At 39.0% G+C, this 22,420-nt stretch overlaps 1 protein-coding gene across 1 annotated transcript in view; it reads left to right on the plus strand.

The window, feature by feature from the left end:
• The window catches only part of TPST1 (tyrosylprotein sulfotransferase 1), a 51,540-nt gene extending 33,118 nt beyond the window's left edge, over window positions 1–18,422 (plus strand). The window contains exons 3-5 of the mRNA XM_005872034.2: window positions 12,810–12,860; window positions 15,158–15,203; window positions 17,921–18,422. Coding sequence (XP_005872096.1) covers window positions 12,810–12,860; window positions 15,158–15,175 — 69 coding nt within the window. The 3' untranslated portion in view covers window positions 15,176–15,203; window positions 17,921–18,422. The remainder of the gene's footprint in view (window positions 1–12,809; window positions 12,861–15,157; window positions 15,204–17,920) is intronic.
• The last annotated feature ends 3,998 nt before the right edge of the window (window positions 18,423–22,420 follow it).

The raw sequence follows: 22,420 nt of genomic DNA on the forward strand, positions 1-22,420 counted from the left end.
ATAATTTATATTAAATATTTTTATTGATTTCAGAGAAGAAGGGAGAGGGAGAGATAGAAACAATGATGAAAGAAGAAAAAAGAAACATCAATGATGAGAGAGAATCATTGATCGGCTGCCTCCTACACACCCCCTCTGGGGATTGAGCTGGCCACCTGGGCATGTGCCCTGACCGGGACTCAAACCATGACCTCTTGGTTTATAAGTCAGTGCTCAACCACTGAGCAACACCAGCTGGGCACAAATTTATATCTTATAAAGTTAATTTCCAATGTGGATTTTTTTCTCTTAAGTATTATTTTCATTTTCCTTTTTCAGTTCATCAATGGCTATGTAGGAAGAGCTATCTTCTTGTAACCCATCATATATACAGACAAATTTTTTATTTGTAAAATAATCTTTGTTCTTTTTATACTTTTCATATATATGAACATTTTTCTATAAAAATATAAGCTCAGTGTATAAAACTTATAAAAGATAAGAGAATAAAATTCACCTATAATGTTACTGTTACTGGATGGCCCCCTGAGTCAGAGGAGGGCTGTTCCCTCCTCAGCTCTAGTCAATCTCATAAGAAAGATTTCAGATGAGTGACAGACCACAATGTTGTAGCAAAGCAAGCAAATTTTAAAAATACACTTGTCAAAAGCACAAGTGGGCAACCCAGCTGGTCTGAGTGCCCCCGGTGGAGGTTTAAGCATTTTATACTTTTCTGTCTACAGGTTCCAAGGTTCCTCTGCCAGATATCTTGGGCAACAGACTAGATTTCAAGGTCCCCCTTTTACTTTGTTGTGACTTTTCCCAGAATTTCTAAGAACATTTAGTAGTTTTATCTTGGTAAGTCCCAAGACTGCTGCCTTCTTTATTCAGTGGGTGAAATAAAATCCCCTTTTTCTTTCCTCCCCTCCTCCTGCCCTAATATCCCCCAAGTGATATTTGTTCTTGAGTTTAGTTGGCACAAATGGTATTAATTCCATCTTTGTTCTCTGTTTTCTCAGACCAGGTTGACTTAAGCTATGTATTCTCTGGTTAGGGAGGAGAGGTATTGACCATTTGCTCTCAACTGTCTTTGGTTGGAGAAGATAAGATCTTGCACTTTACAAGCTGGCTGCAAGTTGCCCAAACTGTTTGGCCTTGTTTAATTTTCTTGTCTCAGTTTCTCCATTCACTTGCTCAGGAATATTCCTATCTTATTATTATCCTGCTATATTACCACTCATACACATACCATTCTTATTGTTTTGATGGATTCCCTTCCTTCTCTACATGTTGGTAAACAGAGATAAGATTACATATTTTGAAAAAAAAAAAGATTACATATCTTGCAGGCTTACCTTTGCATACATATGATTTTGTATCCAAGCCTTTCCACTTAATATTTATTAGTATTTTCCCATTGTGCACATGCTTTTTAAACATAAATTTTCATAGTTATGTAATATATCATTACAATGAGCCACCTTAAGTCCTTTCTGAAACACAGTAAATAAATGAATGAGCAAATAAAATGTTTCTCTGGTATATGTTCTAGAATTCATTTTACCACTTTTCTTTTGTTGTTTACAATTTCTCTTTGACAAATCATGCTACAATGAACATCTTTACACATACTACATTTTAGTTTTTTGTGTGTGTTTTTTTAGGTGAGACTAATGAGAGTAGAATTAAACCAGATCAAAGTACTTGATATTTTTAAGGTGTTTGATATATGTTGATAATTTTTTAAAAACCTTTTGAACTACCAGCATAATATACATCATTTTATTTTAGATTTTTTCTAATTTTAATAGGTTTCATTTATTAATGTAATTGAACATTTTCTAATTTAACCTATATGTATATATCTTTTTATGAACTATCTCTTAAGTTTTTAAAAAAAGTTTTATATGCGTTAAAGTTTTGGGAACTACATTCTGCTAAAGATAAGTTACATATCAATCTAGTATCCCTCATCATAGTGCTTGATAATCTCTTAGTAATTGGTAATTCATAGCTTTTTCCTTTATACAATACTGAAATGGTTTTTATAAACCAATGTGCATGTGTAAATGATATTTAGAGGTTTCCCAGGCAGTAGACATTATAGTTTTCCTACATTCAAGTTGGCTGGCTAGATTATTCTTGGCTTGCTTGAGTGGTAGTTTGGGAAGAATGCTATGACTTGAATCCATGTGACTAGAGAATTTGTTTCAGACACATTTGTGGCTTTTGAAAGGGCTTCAAAATGCACACTGAAAAGAAAAACCTTCCCATGCCCTCCTATCTCTAATGTGACAAATGATTTTGAGGGAAAAAAAGATAAAGTGTGAACTATAATTGCATTTTTGAGCACTTTGTGATAATGCATACAAGCTGACATTCTTGTTTCGTGGGTTTGGATTTCATAGCCTTCTTGCAATCCAAATCCTGTGTGCTTTCAAAATTTTTTTTGCCTGTAAAAACACATATGTTTAAATATACAGCATTGATGATCATGAAGTTTTATAAAGTAATGCTTAAAAAGTGATCTTTGATTGTCAGCTATGACATGAGATAGGCTCCAAAGAAAGAAGGTAGCTGACGAGATTGTTCCCTTTATAGGGTGGAAAGTGGGAATAAATTCCTTTTTTTTTGTATGGGAATATAGAATCCAAAGCCCCAGGCCTATATGTGCTGGTTTTTGTACAATTTTGTACAAGTCTAGAAGTACTGGTGTCTAAGACAGCATATTTTGGGGACATATTGCCCAGCTTTGAGTAAAAATCATGTGCTCATGGGTGCTGTGACTCAGATGGTAAATTGGAAATGAAATGCTAACACATTCCATGCTCTTTCCCGTCACCGTCTCTAATTGTAGCACATTTTGGTAAATAGTGCCCTTTAGGTTGCATCTTTAGTCTTCTCCCTCCTCCTTAGGTTTTTAATATTTTTAGGTTTACAGGCCTATTTGAGAATCCAATAAAACCTGTGGATCTCTACCTCAGAAATATAGACACATATATACACAAAATTTACACAAAATTTCAGTGGATTCATCAAACATTGTGAAGCCCATCAGATAAAGGACTTCTGTTTTATAGTCTCCTCAGTCAAGCTGATCCACTCAGTTTGATTGCAGCCTATTTGCTGATGATCATAAATCTGTATTTCTCAGTGGGTCTCTTTCCTGAGCCCCGGGCTCATAATTTCCAACTACCTTCTGTATATCTCCACCTGGCCGTTCATGAGGACCTCAAACAATGTCCAAAATTGAACTTATGGTCCAAACTTGTTCCCTGATAGCAGAAGCTAAGTAGTAGGAAAGTAGAGTAGGGGTGGGATAAGGCTGTGCTCATTTGTATTTACATAATCTCTGAACCAATGAGCAGATATGAGGAGCAGAGTCCTCAAAACATACGGGGCAACACTGACATAATTTCAATTTCAGATAAACCATCTAGACACATCAATAAGGAAAAACAGGACTTGAACAACACTATAAACTACTGAGACCTAACAGACTTATACAGAATACTCCACCCCATAACAGCACATTCTTCTCAAGAGCACATGGAACATTTTCCAGCATGGACCATATGTTAGGCCATAAAATAATGTTCAGTACATTATAAATTATTTAAATCATACAGAATATCTTCTCCAACCACAACAGGATGAAGTTAGAAATTAATAACAGAAGGAAAACTGGATAATTTTCAAATATGTGAAAATTAAACAATACACTCTTAACCAAAGAAGAAATCATTAGGAAAATTAGAAAATACTTTGAGATGAATGAAAACAAAAACACAACATACCAAAATATATAGGATGCAAAAAAAGCTGCATAAAAGGTAAATTTATCTCTATAAAAAATGAGAGATCTAAAATGTAACACCTTGAAGAACTGGGAAAAGAACAGAAAACTATACACAAAGCGAGCAGAAGAAAGGAAATAATAAAGATTAGAGCAGGAATTAATGAAATAGATAATAGAAAAAATAGAATCAACAAAACTAAAATAGGTTATTTAGGATGATGAGCAAATCTGACAAATCATTTGCTAGATTACCTTTTATTTTTATTATTTTTTTAATTCTCACCCAAGGAGTGAAGATATTTTTCCCACTGATTTTTAGAGAGAGTTGAGGGAGGGAGAGGAAGAGAGAGAGAGAGAGAGAGAGAAACATTGACTTGAAAGAGACACATCCATTGGTGGCCTCTGGCTCACGCCCGAGGATTGAACCTGCAATCGAGGTACTTGCCCTTGACCGGGCATCAAATCCACAACCCTTTGGTCCGAGGGCTGAGGGCCAACACTCCAACCACTGAACCAAACTGGCCAGGGCTAGATTACCTTTTAAATGCCTGTGATGATGATTCCTGTTTCACTTATATTGGTTATTTTAATGTACTGTTTGTTTGTTTTTATCAGTTTTGCCTGAGGTTTATAAAGTTTTTATATTTTTAAAACCATCTTTTGGCTTTGTTGATTTTATCTATTTTATCTGTTTTCTACCTTGTTTCTTCCTTTTTATGGTTTTGGGTTTAATATGCTACTCTTAATCTTAACTTCCAGAGATGGATGCTTAGATCATTGGTTCCCACCCTTATTTTGTTCTTAAATATTTACTTAAGGTATAAAATTCCCTTTCATCAAGGCTGTATTAACATCTTAGATGTTTTTATATGTAATGTTTTTTGGTTTTTAGTTAAAAATATTTGGTAATTTCCATTCTTCTTTTTTTTGCTCCCATGTACTATTTAGAAGTTTATTCCTTCATTTTCAAACATTTAGGAATGTTCTGGTTATCTTCTTGTAATTAATTTCTACCTTAATACCACCGTACCAGAGAATCTATTGCTAGTTTTTTTTTTTAGGTTTTTGAAATTTGTTAACACTTGCTAATAAATTGTTAAATACTTGCTAAATTTATTAACTTTGGCCCAACAAATTGTTAATTTCAAAAAGTCTTTTTCATTTACTTTAAAGGAATATTTATTCTGCAGTTTTTTGCTTACAATTGCTATATAATGACATTAGGTCAAGGTGGTTAACTGTTATAATAATCTTCAATAACCTTACCATTTTTTAATATACCTCCTGCATGCCTACGCCCCCCTCCCCCCGCATGAGGATCAAGCCCGCAACCCAGGCATGTGCCCTGTCTGGGAATTGAACTGGCAACCTCTTTTTAAAAATATATATATATTTCTTTATTGATTTCAGAGAGGAAGGGAGAAGGAGAGGGAGATAGAAACATCAATGATGAGAGAGGATCATTGATTGGCTGCCTCCTGCACACCCCTTACTGGGGATCAAGCCTGCAACCCAGGCATGTGCCCTTGGCCGGAATCAAACCTGGGACCCTTCAGTTCGCAGGCTGATGCTCTATCCACTGAGCCAAGCCAGCCAGGGCTGAACTGGCAACCTCTTGATTCCTGGGTCGATATTTAACCGCTAAGCCACATTGGCTGAGCGAAAATGTTTTTTTTAAGCAAAGCAATAAAAGGTTCCTTTTGAAAACACAGAAATAAATGGATACGTTAATGGTGCATGTTCATTTTCTCTGTCCTGGTACCAGGCTGGCATTTGGCTTGGACTGGAATGGATTCCTCATAATTTGGATTGAGAGATGACTCCTTTACATATTCATTGAGACCTGTAATTCTGGACACAGGGCCTGCACATCAAAAAATGTCTTCATTGCCCTGGGCGGTTTGGCCCAGTAGTTAGAGCGTGGGCCTACAGACCGAAAAGTTGCAGGTTCGATTCCCAGTCAAGAGCACATACCTTGGTTTCAAGTTCCCCAGCCCTCGTAGGTGTGCATGCGGGAGGCAATCAATCCATGTGTCTCTCTCACATCAATGTTTCTCTCTCTCTCTCGCCCCTCCCCCATACATGCACACAGACCTCCCTCCCTACCACTGTCTCTAGAAATCAATGGAAAAAAATATTCTCAGATGACAATTAAAAAATAAAAATTTAAAAAAGGCTTCATTGTTGAGTGAGCGATTTAATTAAATTATTTGAATAATTCATCTTATCTGTATGCATGTCATAATTATAACACTTTATTACAGATAATCTCAAACTTTTATAACACAATGTACAATTTTAAGTGCAATGTTGTTGCTATAGTAAGGAAAGATAGTTGCCATTAACTAGAACTCAATGACCAGTGACCTCATAATCCATTAACTATTTCTTAGTAGAATTTCTGTTTAACACAGCCACGACATTACTATTCCCCAAGAGCATTTTCTACTGTTTTATACTTTTTCCAAATTGGGTTGAAAAAGATACAGATTTCAGAATTCTTAAAAATTTTTAAGCATGCATTTCAATTTATAGTACTTTTGAGCAGAAACTTGATGGCATATATTAAGATTTATTATGGAGTCTCTAGCAGTCTCTTGGAAATAATTATTTTATAGAAAAAGAAAAGAGTGAGTAAGATGAAAAGTAGTAACTCTTCACTGATGGAGACCATTATGGAAGGATCTCACCCATTTATTTCTTTTTTCAGCCAATTGTCTATTCTTCCTGTGTCCAAGATACAAGAATGATGAATCCTCTGACCCTCCCCTTAAGAAGTTTGGTGAACATAGAGTGCAGTTAACTGTTTCTAGTTCACAGCTTCTACACGTTCCCAATTCAACTCACATTCCAGTCCATCTTATCCAACTTCACCCAAAAGTCAACACACTGAAATATTTCTTTTTTAAGAAAACATTGTTTCAGTACACTACCATGCTTCTGAGTTGATTAATATTTTTCTTCTTAATATAGGAAATGTAACATTCGCCCAGTTGTTTCTGGACAGCGCAAGACTATTGAACTCTCCAAGAACCCGGGTGGAGATTTGCAAAGCTGCCAAAATATTTTTAGACAAATGTGAATATGTAAACATACATGTTATCAGCTATTTCATACTTGTGCTTTAGAGATAATGAGTCTCCAGTGGGCCACAAGAGCCAAGTGGGACTGAAGATGTAAATTTCAAAACCTAGATTCCTTGCTGTGTTATCATATCATGTGCTTTCTCTGCATGTGAAACTATCAAGTCATAATTTCTTAAGGGGGAATGATTAATACTTTATTAAAAATAATGAATTACATTACAAAATAAACTGCAGCAGGCCAAGCATGGGTCAGTGGTGAAAGTTTGTCATGAACTAAGAATTATGATTAATCCCTTTTTGTGCAGTTGAGTACAATTGGAAAGAAGAAGGGAGGGAGGAGTATATTATAGAGTTTATAGTGAGTTTACAGAAAGAAGAAGGAGGAATAAGTTAGATTTGAGTTTACAGTGGAATTTGAATTTACAGCCAGGCGTTGTGAGACTGATCTTTTAACCTTTGGAATGAATCCTTAATACATAGTATAATCATTAGTACATGTTTCTGGAGATTGTTTAAAATTCTCTTATTTTGAAAGAATGTTTTGAGTTAAATTAAGGATTGGCACTTACACCCTGCAGGCCAAATCTGGCCTGCCACTTGTTTTTGTAAATAAAGCTTTATTAGAATATACTCTGCTTATTTATTTACATTTTCTTAATGTCTGATTTTGTACTACAGAGCTGAGTAGTTGGAAAAGTGACTGTAGGACCCACAAAGCCTAAAATATTTACTCTCTGGTCTTTTACAGAGTTAGGCTGCCAACCCCTGAGTTTAATCCTAAATTTCAGCCCATTCACAGATGATATAGTTCTTATAATATACTCCAGTAAGCTTTGTAAGATTAATATATTTGTGGTGTTGAAAATGTTTTTATCTCCCTGATTTTCCCCATCTTTTTCATATTTATAGAAAAATCTGAAGAACATCTGTATACCTTTAACATGATTCATTAGTTGTTAAAATTTTGCCATGTTTGCTTCATCTCTTCATCTATCTCTCTGTATGAACATGCATGCACAGATGTTTTGCTGCTGCTGCTGTCGAATTTTTTGAAGGTTGTAAATATTATGCTTCGTCAGCTTTTTTATTGTGTATAAGGCTATACAACTTTCATTTCTGTAGCACTTTGTTCATCCCTATGTTTCTGTTTGTAAACTGTAAAAATTCTAAGTATAATGCATTAGTCATCCATTGCTTACATGTGGCAGACTGAGTAATGCCCCCTAAAGATTTCCATGTCCTAATCTCTGGAATCTGTGAATTCATTACATTAAATGGCAGAGGGGACTTTACAGATGTGATTAAGAAATTTAAAATGAAATGATCCAGTATTATCTGCGTGGGCCCAATGTACTCACAAGGATCTTCATAGGAGGGAGGCTCATGCCTGGGTTGCAGGTTTGGTCCCCTGTTGGGGTGCGAACGGGAGGCAACCTTTTGATATTTCTCTCTCCTTCTCCCTTCCTCTCTTTCTCTAAAATTAATAAATATAAACATAAATATAAATATAGGGGTAAATAAAGATATACCATGATAGCACTAATAAAAAATTGCTAAGTGAAAAAAGCCAATCTGAAAAGGCTGCATACTGTATGATTCCAACTGTATGACATTCTAAAAAAGGCAAAACTATGGAGACAGTAAAAAAGTTGAGACCAGGGGAGATGAACAGGTGGTGGTACACAGGAGAGATTTATGCCAGTGGAACTATTCTGTATTCTACTGTCATGGTGAGTACACAGAAAGTACAGCACAAATAGCGAACCCTAGTGCAAACTAAAGACTTTTATTAATTGCAGCATATTAATACTGATTCATTAACTGTAGCATATGTACTACAGTAATGCAATTAATAATATGGGAAACTGTAGAAGAGAGAGAGGAAGTATATGGGGACTCTGTACTTTCTGCTCAATTTTTTCGTAAACCTAAAACTGCTCTAAAAATATTCTATTAATGTAAAACTGTATGAGGCAATTATTAACCCCAGCTAAAATACACACAAGTTGTGTAAAAGAAGTAAATGTGTGATATTTATACTTTCACTTTATATAAATATTTATATTGTAATAATAATGAAAATGTACAGAATGTGTTTTTAACAAAAAAGTGTTGTGTACTTTCTTTTAATGCTCACCCAAAAATATGCTTATTGATTTTAGAGAGAGGGGGGGAGAGAGAGAGAAACATTGGTGTGAGAGGGAAACATCAATCAGTTGCCTCCCATACGCACCCCAACCAGCAATACAACTTGGATCTGGGTATGTGCCCTGACTGGGAATCGAACCCACATTTCAGTGTACAGGACAATGCTCCAACCAACGGAGCCACACCGGTCAGGGCTATTGTGTAATTTTTGAGAAGCTAGAGGAAAGGAAGTGATTCAGACCTGATATCTTCATCCTATTAATAAAAAGCTAATATGCAAATTGTCCCCTCTACCAGGAGTTTTACCAGACGGCGGGGCTGGCTAGCCAACCTCCCGTGGCCCCTCCCCACAGCTGGCCCGGCCCGTTCAGCCCCAATTGGGGCGGGCCGGACCCCACCCATGCACGAATTCGTGCACCAGGCCTCTAGTCTATTATAATAGGAAGTCTGTGTAACAGAAGTGAACATCCATGCTCCAGTCTGAAGATGTTTCCCCCATGTATCCCCAAGCCCATTTCACCATGTCTTCTGCATCATCAGATTTTGCTCTCCAGTAGGATCTTTCCCATCAATAAACAAATATGCCCTTAGTGGGGTTTTTTTTAGCTTAACATGCACACATGCACACACAGAATTCCGTTTCTTTGCTGCCCTTTACATCAAAACTCAGCCTGGCCAGCTTGGCTCAGCGGTTGAGTGTCGACCTATGAACCAGGAAATCACGGTTCGATTCCCGATCAGGGCACATGCCCAGGCTATGGGGTCAATCCCCAGTATGGGGTTTGCAGGAGGCAACCAATCAGTGATTCTCTCTTATCACTGATGTTTCTATCCCTCTCTCCCTCTCTTTTCCTCTCTGAAATCAATAAAAATAAAAAAGAGTAAGACTTGAGGGAAAAATTCTTAGTGTTCTCCTTTAAAAAAAACACGCTCAAGTTTTCTTTACTCCCTGTCTCCAATTCCTTCTCCTTTATTCTGTCATACATTCAGAATTTCATAACTACCAGGTTACTTAATTTACATTGTCAAGGTCACACTGACCTTCATGTTATTAAATCCAGTGGTCATTTTTTTTTTACCTCCCAGTATCTTTTGATACAATTGATTACTCCCTCCTTTTTTTATGAGTTTATTTTTTATTTTTTTATTGATTTCAGAAAGAAAAGGAGAGGGAGAGGGAGATAGAAACATTAATGATGAGAGGGAATCATTGATCGGCTGCCTCCTGCACAGCCCCTACTGGGGATCGAGCCCGCAACCCCAGGCATGTGCCCTTGACCAGAATCGAACCTGGGACCCTTCAGTCCACAGGCCAGTGCTCTATCCACTGAGCCAAACCAGCTAAGGCGATTACTCCTTGATATGTTTCTTTCACTTGGCTTCTAGGATACAACTTAAAATATATTTTTTTTCCTATGTCATTGATATCTTCTTAGTCGTCTTTGTTGGTTCTTCTTCTCCCTGACTTTTAAATGTTAGAATGTCCCAATATCTCAGTCTTAAGTCCTCTGCTTTTCTCTATCTACCATGAGCCCCCCTGGGTTACCTCATCAGGTATTGAGGCTTCACCTAGCATCTCTAAGTTAATGCTTCTCAAATTTATATATTCCAGCTCAGACCTCTTCCATGAACTCCAGAATTGTATATCCAACTGACTACTTGATATTTTCATTCATTGGCTAATAGACATCTCAAACTTAACGTATCCAAAACTGAACTAATGATCTTCCAAAAATCTACTAAACACAGAATCTTTCCTGAGTTGATGGCAGCTGCATATTTCCAATTGGTAGTTGCTTAGGCCAAAAACCTTGGAGTCATCCTTGACTCTCCTCTGCTCTGTCACATCCCGTATCCAGTCTGTTAGGAAGTCTACATGTAATTAGAAAAACAAATCCACAAACCTACCACGCCTCACCACCTCCACTGCCACCCTCCTTGCCATCCTTTCTCGTCTGGATTATTGCTGTAGCCTCCATACTTCAGTCTAAGGTAAACAGAGCCACGGAAGTCTGAGGATGGTGCTTCGTAGCTTCCCATTTCCCTGCACTGGATAAATTACTTAATTTCTCTGTGCCTTTCTCTCAAAAAGATAATACCTCCCTCCAGAGATTGTGGAGTTCCACAAGATAGTACATATGAAGCCCTTACTTAACACTAACCTGGTGCAGAGAAAGTAGTAAAGTTTAGCTGCTGTTCTTTTCATTTTTATTTCCAGTGCACCCTCCAAATCAAACGCCTACTTTTGTCTTCCTGTCACTTCTTCAGTGCTTGAGCTGGGCGGGGGCTCTGTAGAGAGGTGTGGATTCTGAGTACCTAATTCATCGCTGTCAGACAAAATCCTCAGTCCTTAGTGCCAGAGAGTAGTATGTCCAGAACACTGTTTCTTGTCGCCAAAGGAAATTCCATTCCTAACTTTGCTGTTTTTGTAAGCAATGCAGGACTTGGTTTTTTGACTAAATAGGAATTGCTTTGTCAGTAGAAAGTGTTCTTTTTGTCAGTACCAAAACTTAACTGTCTTAATTATATATCTATACTAGAGGTCCGATGCACAAAATCAGTGCAAGGGGCTCAGCCCTCGCAGCCCCGGCTTCATCCAGAAGGTCGTTCAGCTGTCCGGTCTAATTAGCATATTACACTTTTATTATTATAGATAATATAGCTTAATTATAGCTGTATAATAATGTCTTAATATCTGGTAGAATAAGCCCCTCCCATTTTGTTCTTTTTTTTTAAGATTACCTTGAGTAGTTTTGGTCTTATGCATTTCCATATAACTTCTATAATCAGCTTCAAATTACCCCTTCCCCAGTCCCGGAAAATAGTATGTCTTTCTATTTATTTGGTCTTGTCTTATACATCTTTTATTAGATTTATTCTCAGGTATTTGGTGTGGGGTCTTTTTAATATTAGTGTAAATGGTATTATTTTTAAAAATTATTTCCTAATCACTGGCATTAGAAACATAATTTCAGATATAGAAAAGAGTAAATATTTAGTTATAAGATTGCCCTGGTTGGGTGGTTTAGCTGGTTGGAGCATCGTCCCATGCACCAAAAGGGTCACAGGTTCAATGCCTAGTTAGAGCACATACCTGGGTTGTGGGTTCAATCCCCGGTCAGGGCATGTATGGAAGGCAACTGATTGATGCTTCTCTCTCACATTGATGTCTCTCTCTCCCTTCCTCTCTCTCTAAAAATCAATAAGCATTATCCTTAGGTGAGGATTAAAATCAATCAATCAATCACATCATAATGCTGTGTGACTAGTTTGGGATTTAAAAAATAATTATCATAAGATTTTATGAGCTTAAAAGTATTTATCATTTTAAGAGTCATCTAATATTTAAATTATTATGGGAATCTTGGGTACATTAAGAAAGGTTGGATTAAATCCAGGGTTTTAAGGTTGGAGAGTTCAAAAGGAAATCAGGTGGAGCCTATTCCTAGATTGTGGGAATTCTGTGTTGGTTGCTTGAGAGAGAAGTGCTAGGGCTTGTTTCTCTTTCAGCTAAAATGATTAGAACTTGGGATGTTGGGATGTTGTTTTTTCTTCTTCCGATACTCTGAGCCCTCTCCCAGCCAGCCCACTTTTGGAAGCACTGGGACAAATGTGGAGCAGGTGGGATCAGAGTGAATGCGTTTCACTCACTCCTTCAACCCTGGCTGCTCTTGAACTGGCAGGCTTCCCTCCAATTTTAAAACTCACCAAGACTGAAGCAGTAAGCCCACCCACCATCAGGTACTGCAAGCACTCGGAAGTGATGATGACGGTACCTGTTTGCTTTCTTTTTCCAGGTCTATAAAGGAGAATTTCAGCTACCTGAATTTCTTAAAGAAAAACCTCAGGTACTGTATCTGTTTTCCCTCTTGATGTATATAGATGGGCTCTTGCGTTGAAGTGATCTTTTTAAAGATAATATGTGCATGTAGTAGAAAGATTGGCCTCTGGTAATTGTTGGTTTTAACAATAATTTAATGCAGTCTTAATTTCAGAGAGCTCACTATCCTCCAAAACTAGGGAAATACTTTATTAGTAACTGAAATCCTATTGCTTGAGGTCTTCCAGCCCACACAGTGTTCCACATATAAGGGGTCTGCCTTGTGTATCTGCTCCAGGCCCATTATGAAAACAGTCACAGATATGTGAAGTACAGCATAAGGAATTTAGTCAATATTTTTATTAACTATATAGGGTGTCAGATGGGTACTTAGATTATTGGGGTGATCACTTTGTAAATTATGTAAATTATATAAATGCCTAATCACTATATTGTACACCTGACACTAATATAATATTGTATATCAACTATAGTTGAAAACATTTAAACATTTTTAAATCTTCTCAAGGATCTCCTGATCTATCCAAAAAACTCTGATAGACGTTTGCATACACGGGGTTGCAAGCCCTGAGCCTTGGCGGGGCATGAATTCCCAGAAACCTGGGTGAATTCATGAACAAGCTGTCACTCATTCACAGGCTATGGCATTTGGAGCCAGAGAATAATCCAAGATTCAGAGTCTTGAAGGAATGTCAAATTTTAAGGCTCTTTTGCATAATAAGTCTGAAGGAGTCAAGAAAGGGTATTTAAGACTAAAACTAAAGGGACACCCCTGCTTCACAGCATACACAAAAATCATTTCTAGGTGGGTTATAGACCTAAATGTGAAAGGCAAAATAATAAAGTTTTTAAGAGACAAGAGAGGAGAATATTAAGACCTCAAGAGGGGAGGATTTAAAAAAACTGTGGTACATCTACACAATGGAATACTACACTGCTGTAAAAAGAAGGAAATCTTACCATTTGCAACAGCATGGATGGAACTGGAGAGCATTATGCTAAGCGAAATAAGCCAGTCAGAGAAAGATAAATATCACATGATCTCAGTCATTTGTGGAATATAATGAACAATGTAAACTGATGAACAAAATCAGATCCAGAGACAGAGAAGCATCGATCAGACTGTCAAACCTCAGAGGAAAGGTAGGGGAGGGTGGGGATAAAGAGGAGAGATCAACCAAAGGACTTGTATACATGCATATAAGCCTAACCAATGGACACAGACACCAGCGGGGTGAGGGCATTGAGTGGGGGGGTGGGGGAGCAATGGGGGAATAAGGACACATATGTAATACCTTAATCAATAAAGAAAAAAAAGAGGGAAGGATTTCTTAAGTCATTGAAAATACTAATCATTAATTTTAAAATGGCTAAGTTGGACTACATTAAAATTGAGAATGTTTACTTATCAGATAGCATCATAGAGGGAGTAAAATAAGTGGGAGAAAATATTTGAAACAAATGACTTATCTGTGGAATATAGATAATTTCTACAAATCAATAAAACAAATACTTTTAAAGGTATATCCAGCACTTCAATCCCCTTACTCTGATAGTTTCATTTACTGCATCACACACATACTTAGAAAAGGGCCTATAAAAGACTTTGCTTAACTTCTGATAAATGGGAACACTGGAGCCCACTGAACCCTCACCCTTGAACTTAGCTAGAATGGCTCGCAGAACTCAGGGAGGCTTTATACTTGTGATTACACTTTTATATTTATAAAGGATACAATCAGGACCAGCCACATGAAGAGACACAGGACAGAGTCGGGGAGGGTCTCAAACACAGTTTCTGCACCTTGGAATCGGGGTACTTCCTCCCACACATCCGAGTGTTCGCCAACCAGGAAGCTCCACTGAACTCTGGCGTCTTGGGTTCTAATCGCATAGGCATGATTGATTGGATCATTGGCCATGGGATTGAGCTCAGTCCCCAGTCAACGTCCCCTATCCAGAGGTTGGGCTGGCTGAAAGCCCCAGCCCTCTAAATACAGGGTTGCTGTTTCTGGTGAGCAGCCCCCATTCTGAGTCATCTCATCTCTTAGGGTAAATTCAGGTGTGATCCAAGGGGCTCGTAAATACACTTCTGTTTCCCAGGAATTTCAAGGAGTTAGTCTCCCCATCAGGAACCAGGGACAAAGGCCAGTGAAATTATTTATTATACAGCAGTAGCAGACTGAGTTCAGTAGAAAGTCTAATCAGACCCTGCAAGCTACACCTGGTATTTTGACGGGAGCTGTCATTACTCATGCCGACCAACTCTGAGGACTTTAAAACAGCTTTTGCTTTTTTTGACAGACTGAGCAGGGGGAGTAGCAGAGCCAGGAGCCTCTTACATCCTAAGGTGAGGTTTGGGGGACATGGCTGGTCTTTGGGTTTCCCTGCTTAGGCTCTTGTAGGAGGGCAGGGTGGCCAGGGTGGAGAGCACAGCTCTGGAGTCGGTTGGCCTGGGCTGGAATCTTGGCTCTTTGTGACATTGAGCAAATTACTCAACTTCTCTGTTTCTTAGTTCCTCATCTGTAAAATGAGGACAATATTAACAAGAGAGTGGTAGTAAGAATTAACCATAATAATGTCTGCAAAAAGCCCGATACATAGTAAGCAAAATAACAGTGTTGTTATTTTCAACATGATAAATAATAAGATATTTTAGCTGAAAGAAACCTGGAGAACATCAGCTTCAATCATCTGTTTGCTGGTAAGGCAACTGACCCTAGAGAGAGTAGGTGATTTGTCAAGGTCACATCCCAGGTCGGAGAACCCAGGGCTGAAGAACCCAGTGCTTCTCTCTCCACCCTGCTTTCTCTGTGTGCTGACATGCACATACTTTTGTACTAATATTTGGGAGGGCTAGTTGGTTTGTCAAGTCTGCCCTTGCTTATTTTAATGTATTACGAGTCTCACGTTTGTAACTTGCATTGTCTCACGGTAGCCAAGGACTGCAGTTTGGGCTAGGCCAGCCAGGCCTTATACGCCCCCTTTATATATGAGTAATCACCAGGGGCGTGTCCAGGGTCACCAGCCACTTAGTGGCAAAGCTGGATTCTGGACCCAGACCCCCTGGATGGAGCCACTCAGAGCTTATCCCCCTCTCCCACACTTGCTGAAGATCCTATTTTGCTCTGAATGATGTGGTGATGCCTTAGATCAGCGGTTCTCAACCTGTGGGTCGCGACCCCTTTGGCGGTCAAACGACCCTTTCACAGGGGTCGCCTAAGACCATCCTTCATATCAAATAGTTACATTACGATTCATAACAGTAGCAACATTACAGTTATGAAGTAGCAATGAAAATAATTTTTTAAAATATATTTTATTGATTTTTTACAGAGAGGAAGGGAGAGGGATAGAGAGTTAGAAACATCCATCAGCTGCCTCCTGCACACCTCCTACTGGGGATGTGCCCCCAACCAAGGTACATGCCCTTGACTGGAATCAAACCTGGGACCTTTCAGTCTGCAGGCCGACGCTCTATCCACTGAGCCAAACTGGTTAGGGCGCAATGAAAATAATTTTATGGTTGGGTCACAACATGAGGAACTGTATTTAAAGGGCCAGAAGGTTGAGAACCATTGCCTTAGATCATTTGGAACTTGAAAAGCTTTTTGAAAATTTGATTTTTGCTTGCTGTTTTATTTTTATTTTATATAATAGCCATGTATGGAGTGCATACTCCATACCAAGCATAAAATGCTAAGCATTTTACATATAGTATATAAATGATATATATTATATGGTATCCTATATAATAAAAGCCTAATATGCTAAGTGTCCAACTGTTTGTTCCACCATTCAACCAGTCACTATGATGCACACAGACCACCAGGGGGCAGACGCTCTGACAGGTAGGTTAGCTTGCTGCTGGGGTCTGGCCGATCAAGACTGGGCAAGACAGGCTGGACACGCCCTGGACAAATCCATGCACTGGGCCTCTAGTATAATATATAACATGTGAAACAACATCTATGATAAATATATGTATGCATTTGAATGAGTTCATTCAAGTGTCAAGGCACTCTGGCAAGTAGGTAGAATTATTCCTGTTGTACTGGTGAGAAAATTGAGATTGAATAATTTGAATAGGAGATTTGTATGACTTGTGGTGTGTTCGTGGATTATAGATAGTATAAGCACATGAATACTGCTATGCCATGTCAAAATCACGGATGGCAATGAGCCAGTAACATGAATAGGTTTTAGGATTTATGTTTGTCTTTTTGCTAAGGAGCAAATACTAAATATTAGACTTATATTTTATGGGTATGCATATCCAACAGCTGTTATCAGGCCTTGGATAATTTTGTTTATCCAAAATACTTTCAAAAGTTATAAATCCCCTCCCCAACACACACACACACACACACACACTCACCACATACGGCTTTATTTATTGACGGCTGTCTCACAAGACACATCCAGACAAACTTCTCTAGTAACAAAGTACAGACATGATCCCTGAAAGTATAGTGTTTGTTTTACAAGACATAATGCCATGTCAAGTTGACGCTAGCATTTCATTCTTGTTTGCCAATCGAGGCCTGTAAGTGCCCACATGCATTGAGGGAAGGACTCCGGAGAAGCTAGGAAGGCAACAGAGCATCTCAGGACAGATACCAGTCTGTCTTCTTGTCTTTCGGATCCTTTGTCATTTGAATGACAGTTGCTGTGTTATCTAAACCTTCCTTAGCATCCACTTTCTCAAAAGAAGAGTCAGCATGTTGGACCTCTGGACATTTGACGGCCCTACCAGTGATCCCGCAGTAGCTTCAGTTGCTATGCCAGTTGCAGTCATTTAGAAATAGGCAGGAGCAGCCCTTGTTTTGCCTGCCATCTGCCTGTTTTGCACATTGGAGCTCCTGGCAGGCATCTTCATGCATCCCAGATGGAGGGAGAGCGTGCCTCTCCCATGGTCCTGAGGTTAACTGTTCTCGGAATTGTTGATTCTCCTGCCCATCTACCTGGCTCATGTCAGTCCCACAACTGGGAAGGAGGCCATGTGGTGCAGGGGAAGAAGGAACTGAGACTCAACACCTGTAACCGAATTTCTTTTGTTTCCCCTAGGGAAGACTGATGCCTTTTCATCTAGAACTGGCTGTCACCTGCTGAGATCCAGGGAGTGTACGTACCATGGCCCGCATCTCCTGTTCATTTGTCAGACTCCTCCCACTGAGAGGGTGGGATGAAGAACACATTTGGGCCTTCCTGAGTGATCTGTGCCCTGAGCACAGCGCTCTTGATTCTATTGCATGCACAACCCAGCGGATTAGGAGCCCCGAAGGGATGTGCGCTTTCTGTTAAAACTGCTCTGGTCCTTATCTTTTCTTACCAGATTCCAAACTTTGTTTTAAAGGGAGGGTTTAAAATTGGCATTCTGTAAGTAAAATTGGTCAGTTTCTCTTGGTTTTGTAGAATACTCGTACCTGTTTATTAATGTGGATAATACTAAATATCTTAATTATTTAAATTGTATTGTTTCTGAGAAGTTGAGGGATTCCTGTATACATTTACAATGTAATGACTTTTGTATTTTATTTTTCAAAATAAAAGCTTTAAGTGTGAAGCATCCTGGCAGTTTACATATTTTCATTATAAGATCTTTGATTCAGTTTAAAGTGAATACTTCTGCCAGGCCAATTCATTGTTCAGCACCTTCAAAATATTTCTTGAATCCATCCCTTTCCCTTCAACTCCACTGCCCCACCCTCATCTATCACCATCTATCACCTAGGCTATTGCAGTGTACAGCCTCCTAACCAACACCCTATCCCTCCTCTTGCCCCCTCAAATTCTATTCAGCACAAGGCAGAGTAAGAGTTTTAAAATGCACATCTGGCCCTAGGTGGTTTGGCTCAATGGATAGAGCCTTGGCCTGCGGCCCAAAGGGACCCGGGTTCGATTCCAGTCAGGGGCGCATACCTTGGTTGCAGGCTGCTACTTGGCCCAGGCCCCTGGTTGGGGCGCGTGCAGGAGGTAACCAATCGATATGTTTCTCTCACACTGATGTTTCTCTCTGTCTTTCCCTCTCTCTTCCACTCTCCGTAAAAATCAATGGGAAAATATCCTCTGGTGAAGATTAACAAAAATAAAATAAAGTGAAGTAAAATAAAATAAATAAAATGTACATCTGGGCATGACCCTCCCACTTACATTTCATTTAGAATAGAATCCAGACTCCTGCCGAGATCCAGCTGCTGCCCTCCTCCCCATCGAGTTGCAGGCCAATCTCTTCCACCTTGCCTTTGTGCTCCAGCATTCTCTGCCCCCTTTGATTTAAAATAAATACTGCCGCCAGATCAATTCTTTGTTCAGCACTACCTCCTGTCACTCCTTTGTTCAAACGCCTTCTTTGATTCTCTAATGCTAACACATTACATCTAAACTATTCTGCCTCCACAATATAGCCTCACTACTCCCTGGGTACAGTATACTTCCTCCCGGTCTCCTCACATACCCTTCATTTTCTGCTTCTTCCAGATGCCTATCAGCCCACTCCTCACCCCTCTACCTGTGAAATGCCAGCCTCATTGAGGACTCAGCTGGCTTAAGTCCCATTTCTTGCTATTCAACTGCTCCAACCACCAAATAGCAATAAAAATCAGCATTAGCTTCACTTTCCTTTTGCTTATTTCCTGTGTTAGTCTTATATCACCGACTTTGTAGGGAAGAAGTCACATATTCCTATAGAGCCTATCAGAATGGGAGGGAAGGACATATTCAACTAACCCAGCCTGATTCCAATACTTGCCTCTAAGGGACATATGCTTTTTATTCCCACACCTGTCCACTTTGCACGGGTGGGAGTATATTGGAACAGGAAGAGGACAGAAAACCACTGCACAGAATGGTTGATTCGGGAAAAGGACACCACTATACAGCTAGCCTGGAGAAGCACATGCTGTGGTATCCCCATCCTTATTGGCATTCCTTCTCTCACAAAGCTTTATTTCCTTTAAGCCCTGTGAAGAAAAGCGTCTGTGCCACATGACATCTTCGACCACCTTCCTGAAGTTGCCTGTATTTGTGAAATGTGATTTGATGGAATCAATTTGAACTCCTGTTGAGCAAATGCAAGATGACTGGAGTAAAATTTTAAAAGGAGGTAACTGGGTGAAGGATCAGGGTGGACGTGTGACCGGTGACTATGGGAGGGCTTCCTGGAGCCACCATAGCCATGGCCACAGCCAGCAGTGAACCCGGGGAGCCAGGGAGAAGCCGGTGTCCTTAGTGGCCATGGCAGAAGCTTGGAGAGAGCATCCGCCAGTGGGAATCATAGACTTTTAAAATGAGGGGGGAATCTTAGTAACCAGTCAAGTAACCATTCTGGTAACATTTATCAAGAGCGTCTCATGGTGCAGGCCCTGTGATAACCTCTGTACATGTTTAAACTCATTTAATTCTCATAATTACCATCTGAGATAATTTTACAAACACTGGCTCAGGGAGGTGAAGCGCCTAAGCTAGTAAGTGAGAGAGTCAGGATACAAATACTAGCAACCTGGTTCCAGGGCCTACGCCCTTAACCACTACCTCTCAATCATCATCTGTATTTACACTCGAAAAGAAAATTGTCACGAGCATCGAGTGACACCTGTTTAAGTACCTCCCTTGTACTTAGTAACCTGGTAGGTGTAATTAAGAGTGGGTGTGCCAAATAGTGTAGGCAGATCACTGCGCTTGGGAATTTATGGTCTTGGTGAAAATCAAGAAAAATGCACATGAAACAATTATTTCAAGCTCCAACAAGGTCTATAAAGCCTGGCTGGTAAGTGATAGACACATAATGGTCTAGGCAAGACTCCATTTAGTGTTACCCCCAAGTCTGCATTTCCAGGGAGCTACGGATTCTGGGCTTTTCTCTCGCAAGGTCAGTGCTTTCACATTGAGTTCCCTTTGTCACCACTCAACACAGTCCTCTGCAGGCACTTTAGGCCTTTGCATAAAGCACTTCCTTAGTTATTCTGAATTGGGCAAAAGAGATCATTTTTATTCACTTTGGGTTTAAGTCCTAACAAAGCAATTCATTGAGTAGTGTGTGTGTGTGTGTGTGTGTGTGTGTGTGTGTGTGTGTGTGGTCTTGTTAGACATGAAAATAAATGACTTTGACTCTCCTTTTGGGGTTTATTGATTATTACTGAAGATCCAAAATTGAATCATTTTTCACAATAAAACCACTATTTTTGTTATATGCTGTAGAAATGGCTTTATGGCCTTACCCTGAGAAGGCAAGCCTAAAATGCCCTCTATTGGTCTAACATGGAATGACTGTTAACCATATGAAAAAGTTTAACGTTGAAAGCAATAAGGGGAAATATACCACAGGGTATGCAAAACTTTCTCTGCAAAGATGTCTATTGCAATGTAGTTTATAGGAGCAAAAAATTAGAAACAACCTAACGAAGGGGGGATTGGTTAGATGAATTATGGTACATTCACAGAATAGAATATTCTTCAGCTCATAAATATGAAATTGAAAACAATAATATCAAAAATATTTGTTACAGTAAATAAAAACCTGAGCTCACAAAGCTGTTTATTATGATTCCATTTTTATTTAAAGAGTAGGTTAAAAAAGTAAGTAGGCTATCTAAATTGATAGACAACAGAAAGGACATATGCCACGATGTTAGCAGTGTTAACTCTTCCTGGTGGAGTTGTGGGGATTCTTGTTTTCTTCTTTCTGCTTATTTTCTAGACCTGCTACAATAAATGGGAATTACTTCTGCAAATAAAAAGTAGAAAACAATGAGAGTTTTTGTTTTAGAAAATAAATCAAAAGATTGAATCCTCCTAATCGTATAACTTAAAAACACTCACAAACTGGGGGCTAGAACAATGCTGTGACTTATTCACAGCTACATATCTAGTTAACATTGACTTTCAGTTCACTTATTTTATGATAAATCTCATTATTTTAGCCAATTATTTTTATTTAAAAATTAGTACTATTAATAATATGAAGCCCTTGCCGGGTTCCAAGATACTCAGTTGTTTAGAGCATCGTCATGATACACCAAGGTTGCGGGTTCGATCCCCAGTCAGGACACATACAAGAAGCAACCAATGAGCTCTAAAATCAATATAAAAAATAATCAGAAGACTTGACTATTAGTTGTTCTTCAGAAATGAATAACTTGGACTTGAACCGGAAATGAAGCAGGGTGTCAGCGATGAGGACATTTAGTGGAGCACATATGAAAGGATCATAATGAGGGTAGCATTGATTTATTTCTTATACAGGTCTAGGCAAACTACAACCGGTGAAATGACTCTGGCCACACCTATCATTTATAGACATGGCTTGCCGTGGCTGCTTTCCCTCAACAGCAGCAAAATTGAGTAGAGACCAATGAATGGCCGGCTAAGCTGAAAATACTTACCATCTGCACCTTTGCAGAAAAGTTTGCTCCTGCCTCAGGATAGAGAATGTTTCAGCACACCTTAATGCTGCTCACCAACCAGAAGGACTTTCAATGGGCAATTCTAAACAAATGTCAGAGTTAGGAAGCCCCTAAAAGGCAAGTTGTTTTTCCCAGATACCCTTTTACTGCCTCAGAGAAGGAG

The sequence above is a fragment of the Myotis brandtii genome, unplaced genomic scaffold (assembly GCF_000412655.1).
Source record: "Myotis brandtii unplaced genomic scaffold, ASM41265v1 scaffold363, whole genome shotgun sequence".
In the NCBI taxonomy this organism is placed as follows: domain Eukaryota; kingdom Metazoa; phylum Chordata; class Mammalia; order Chiroptera; family Vespertilionidae; genus Myotis; species Myotis brandtii.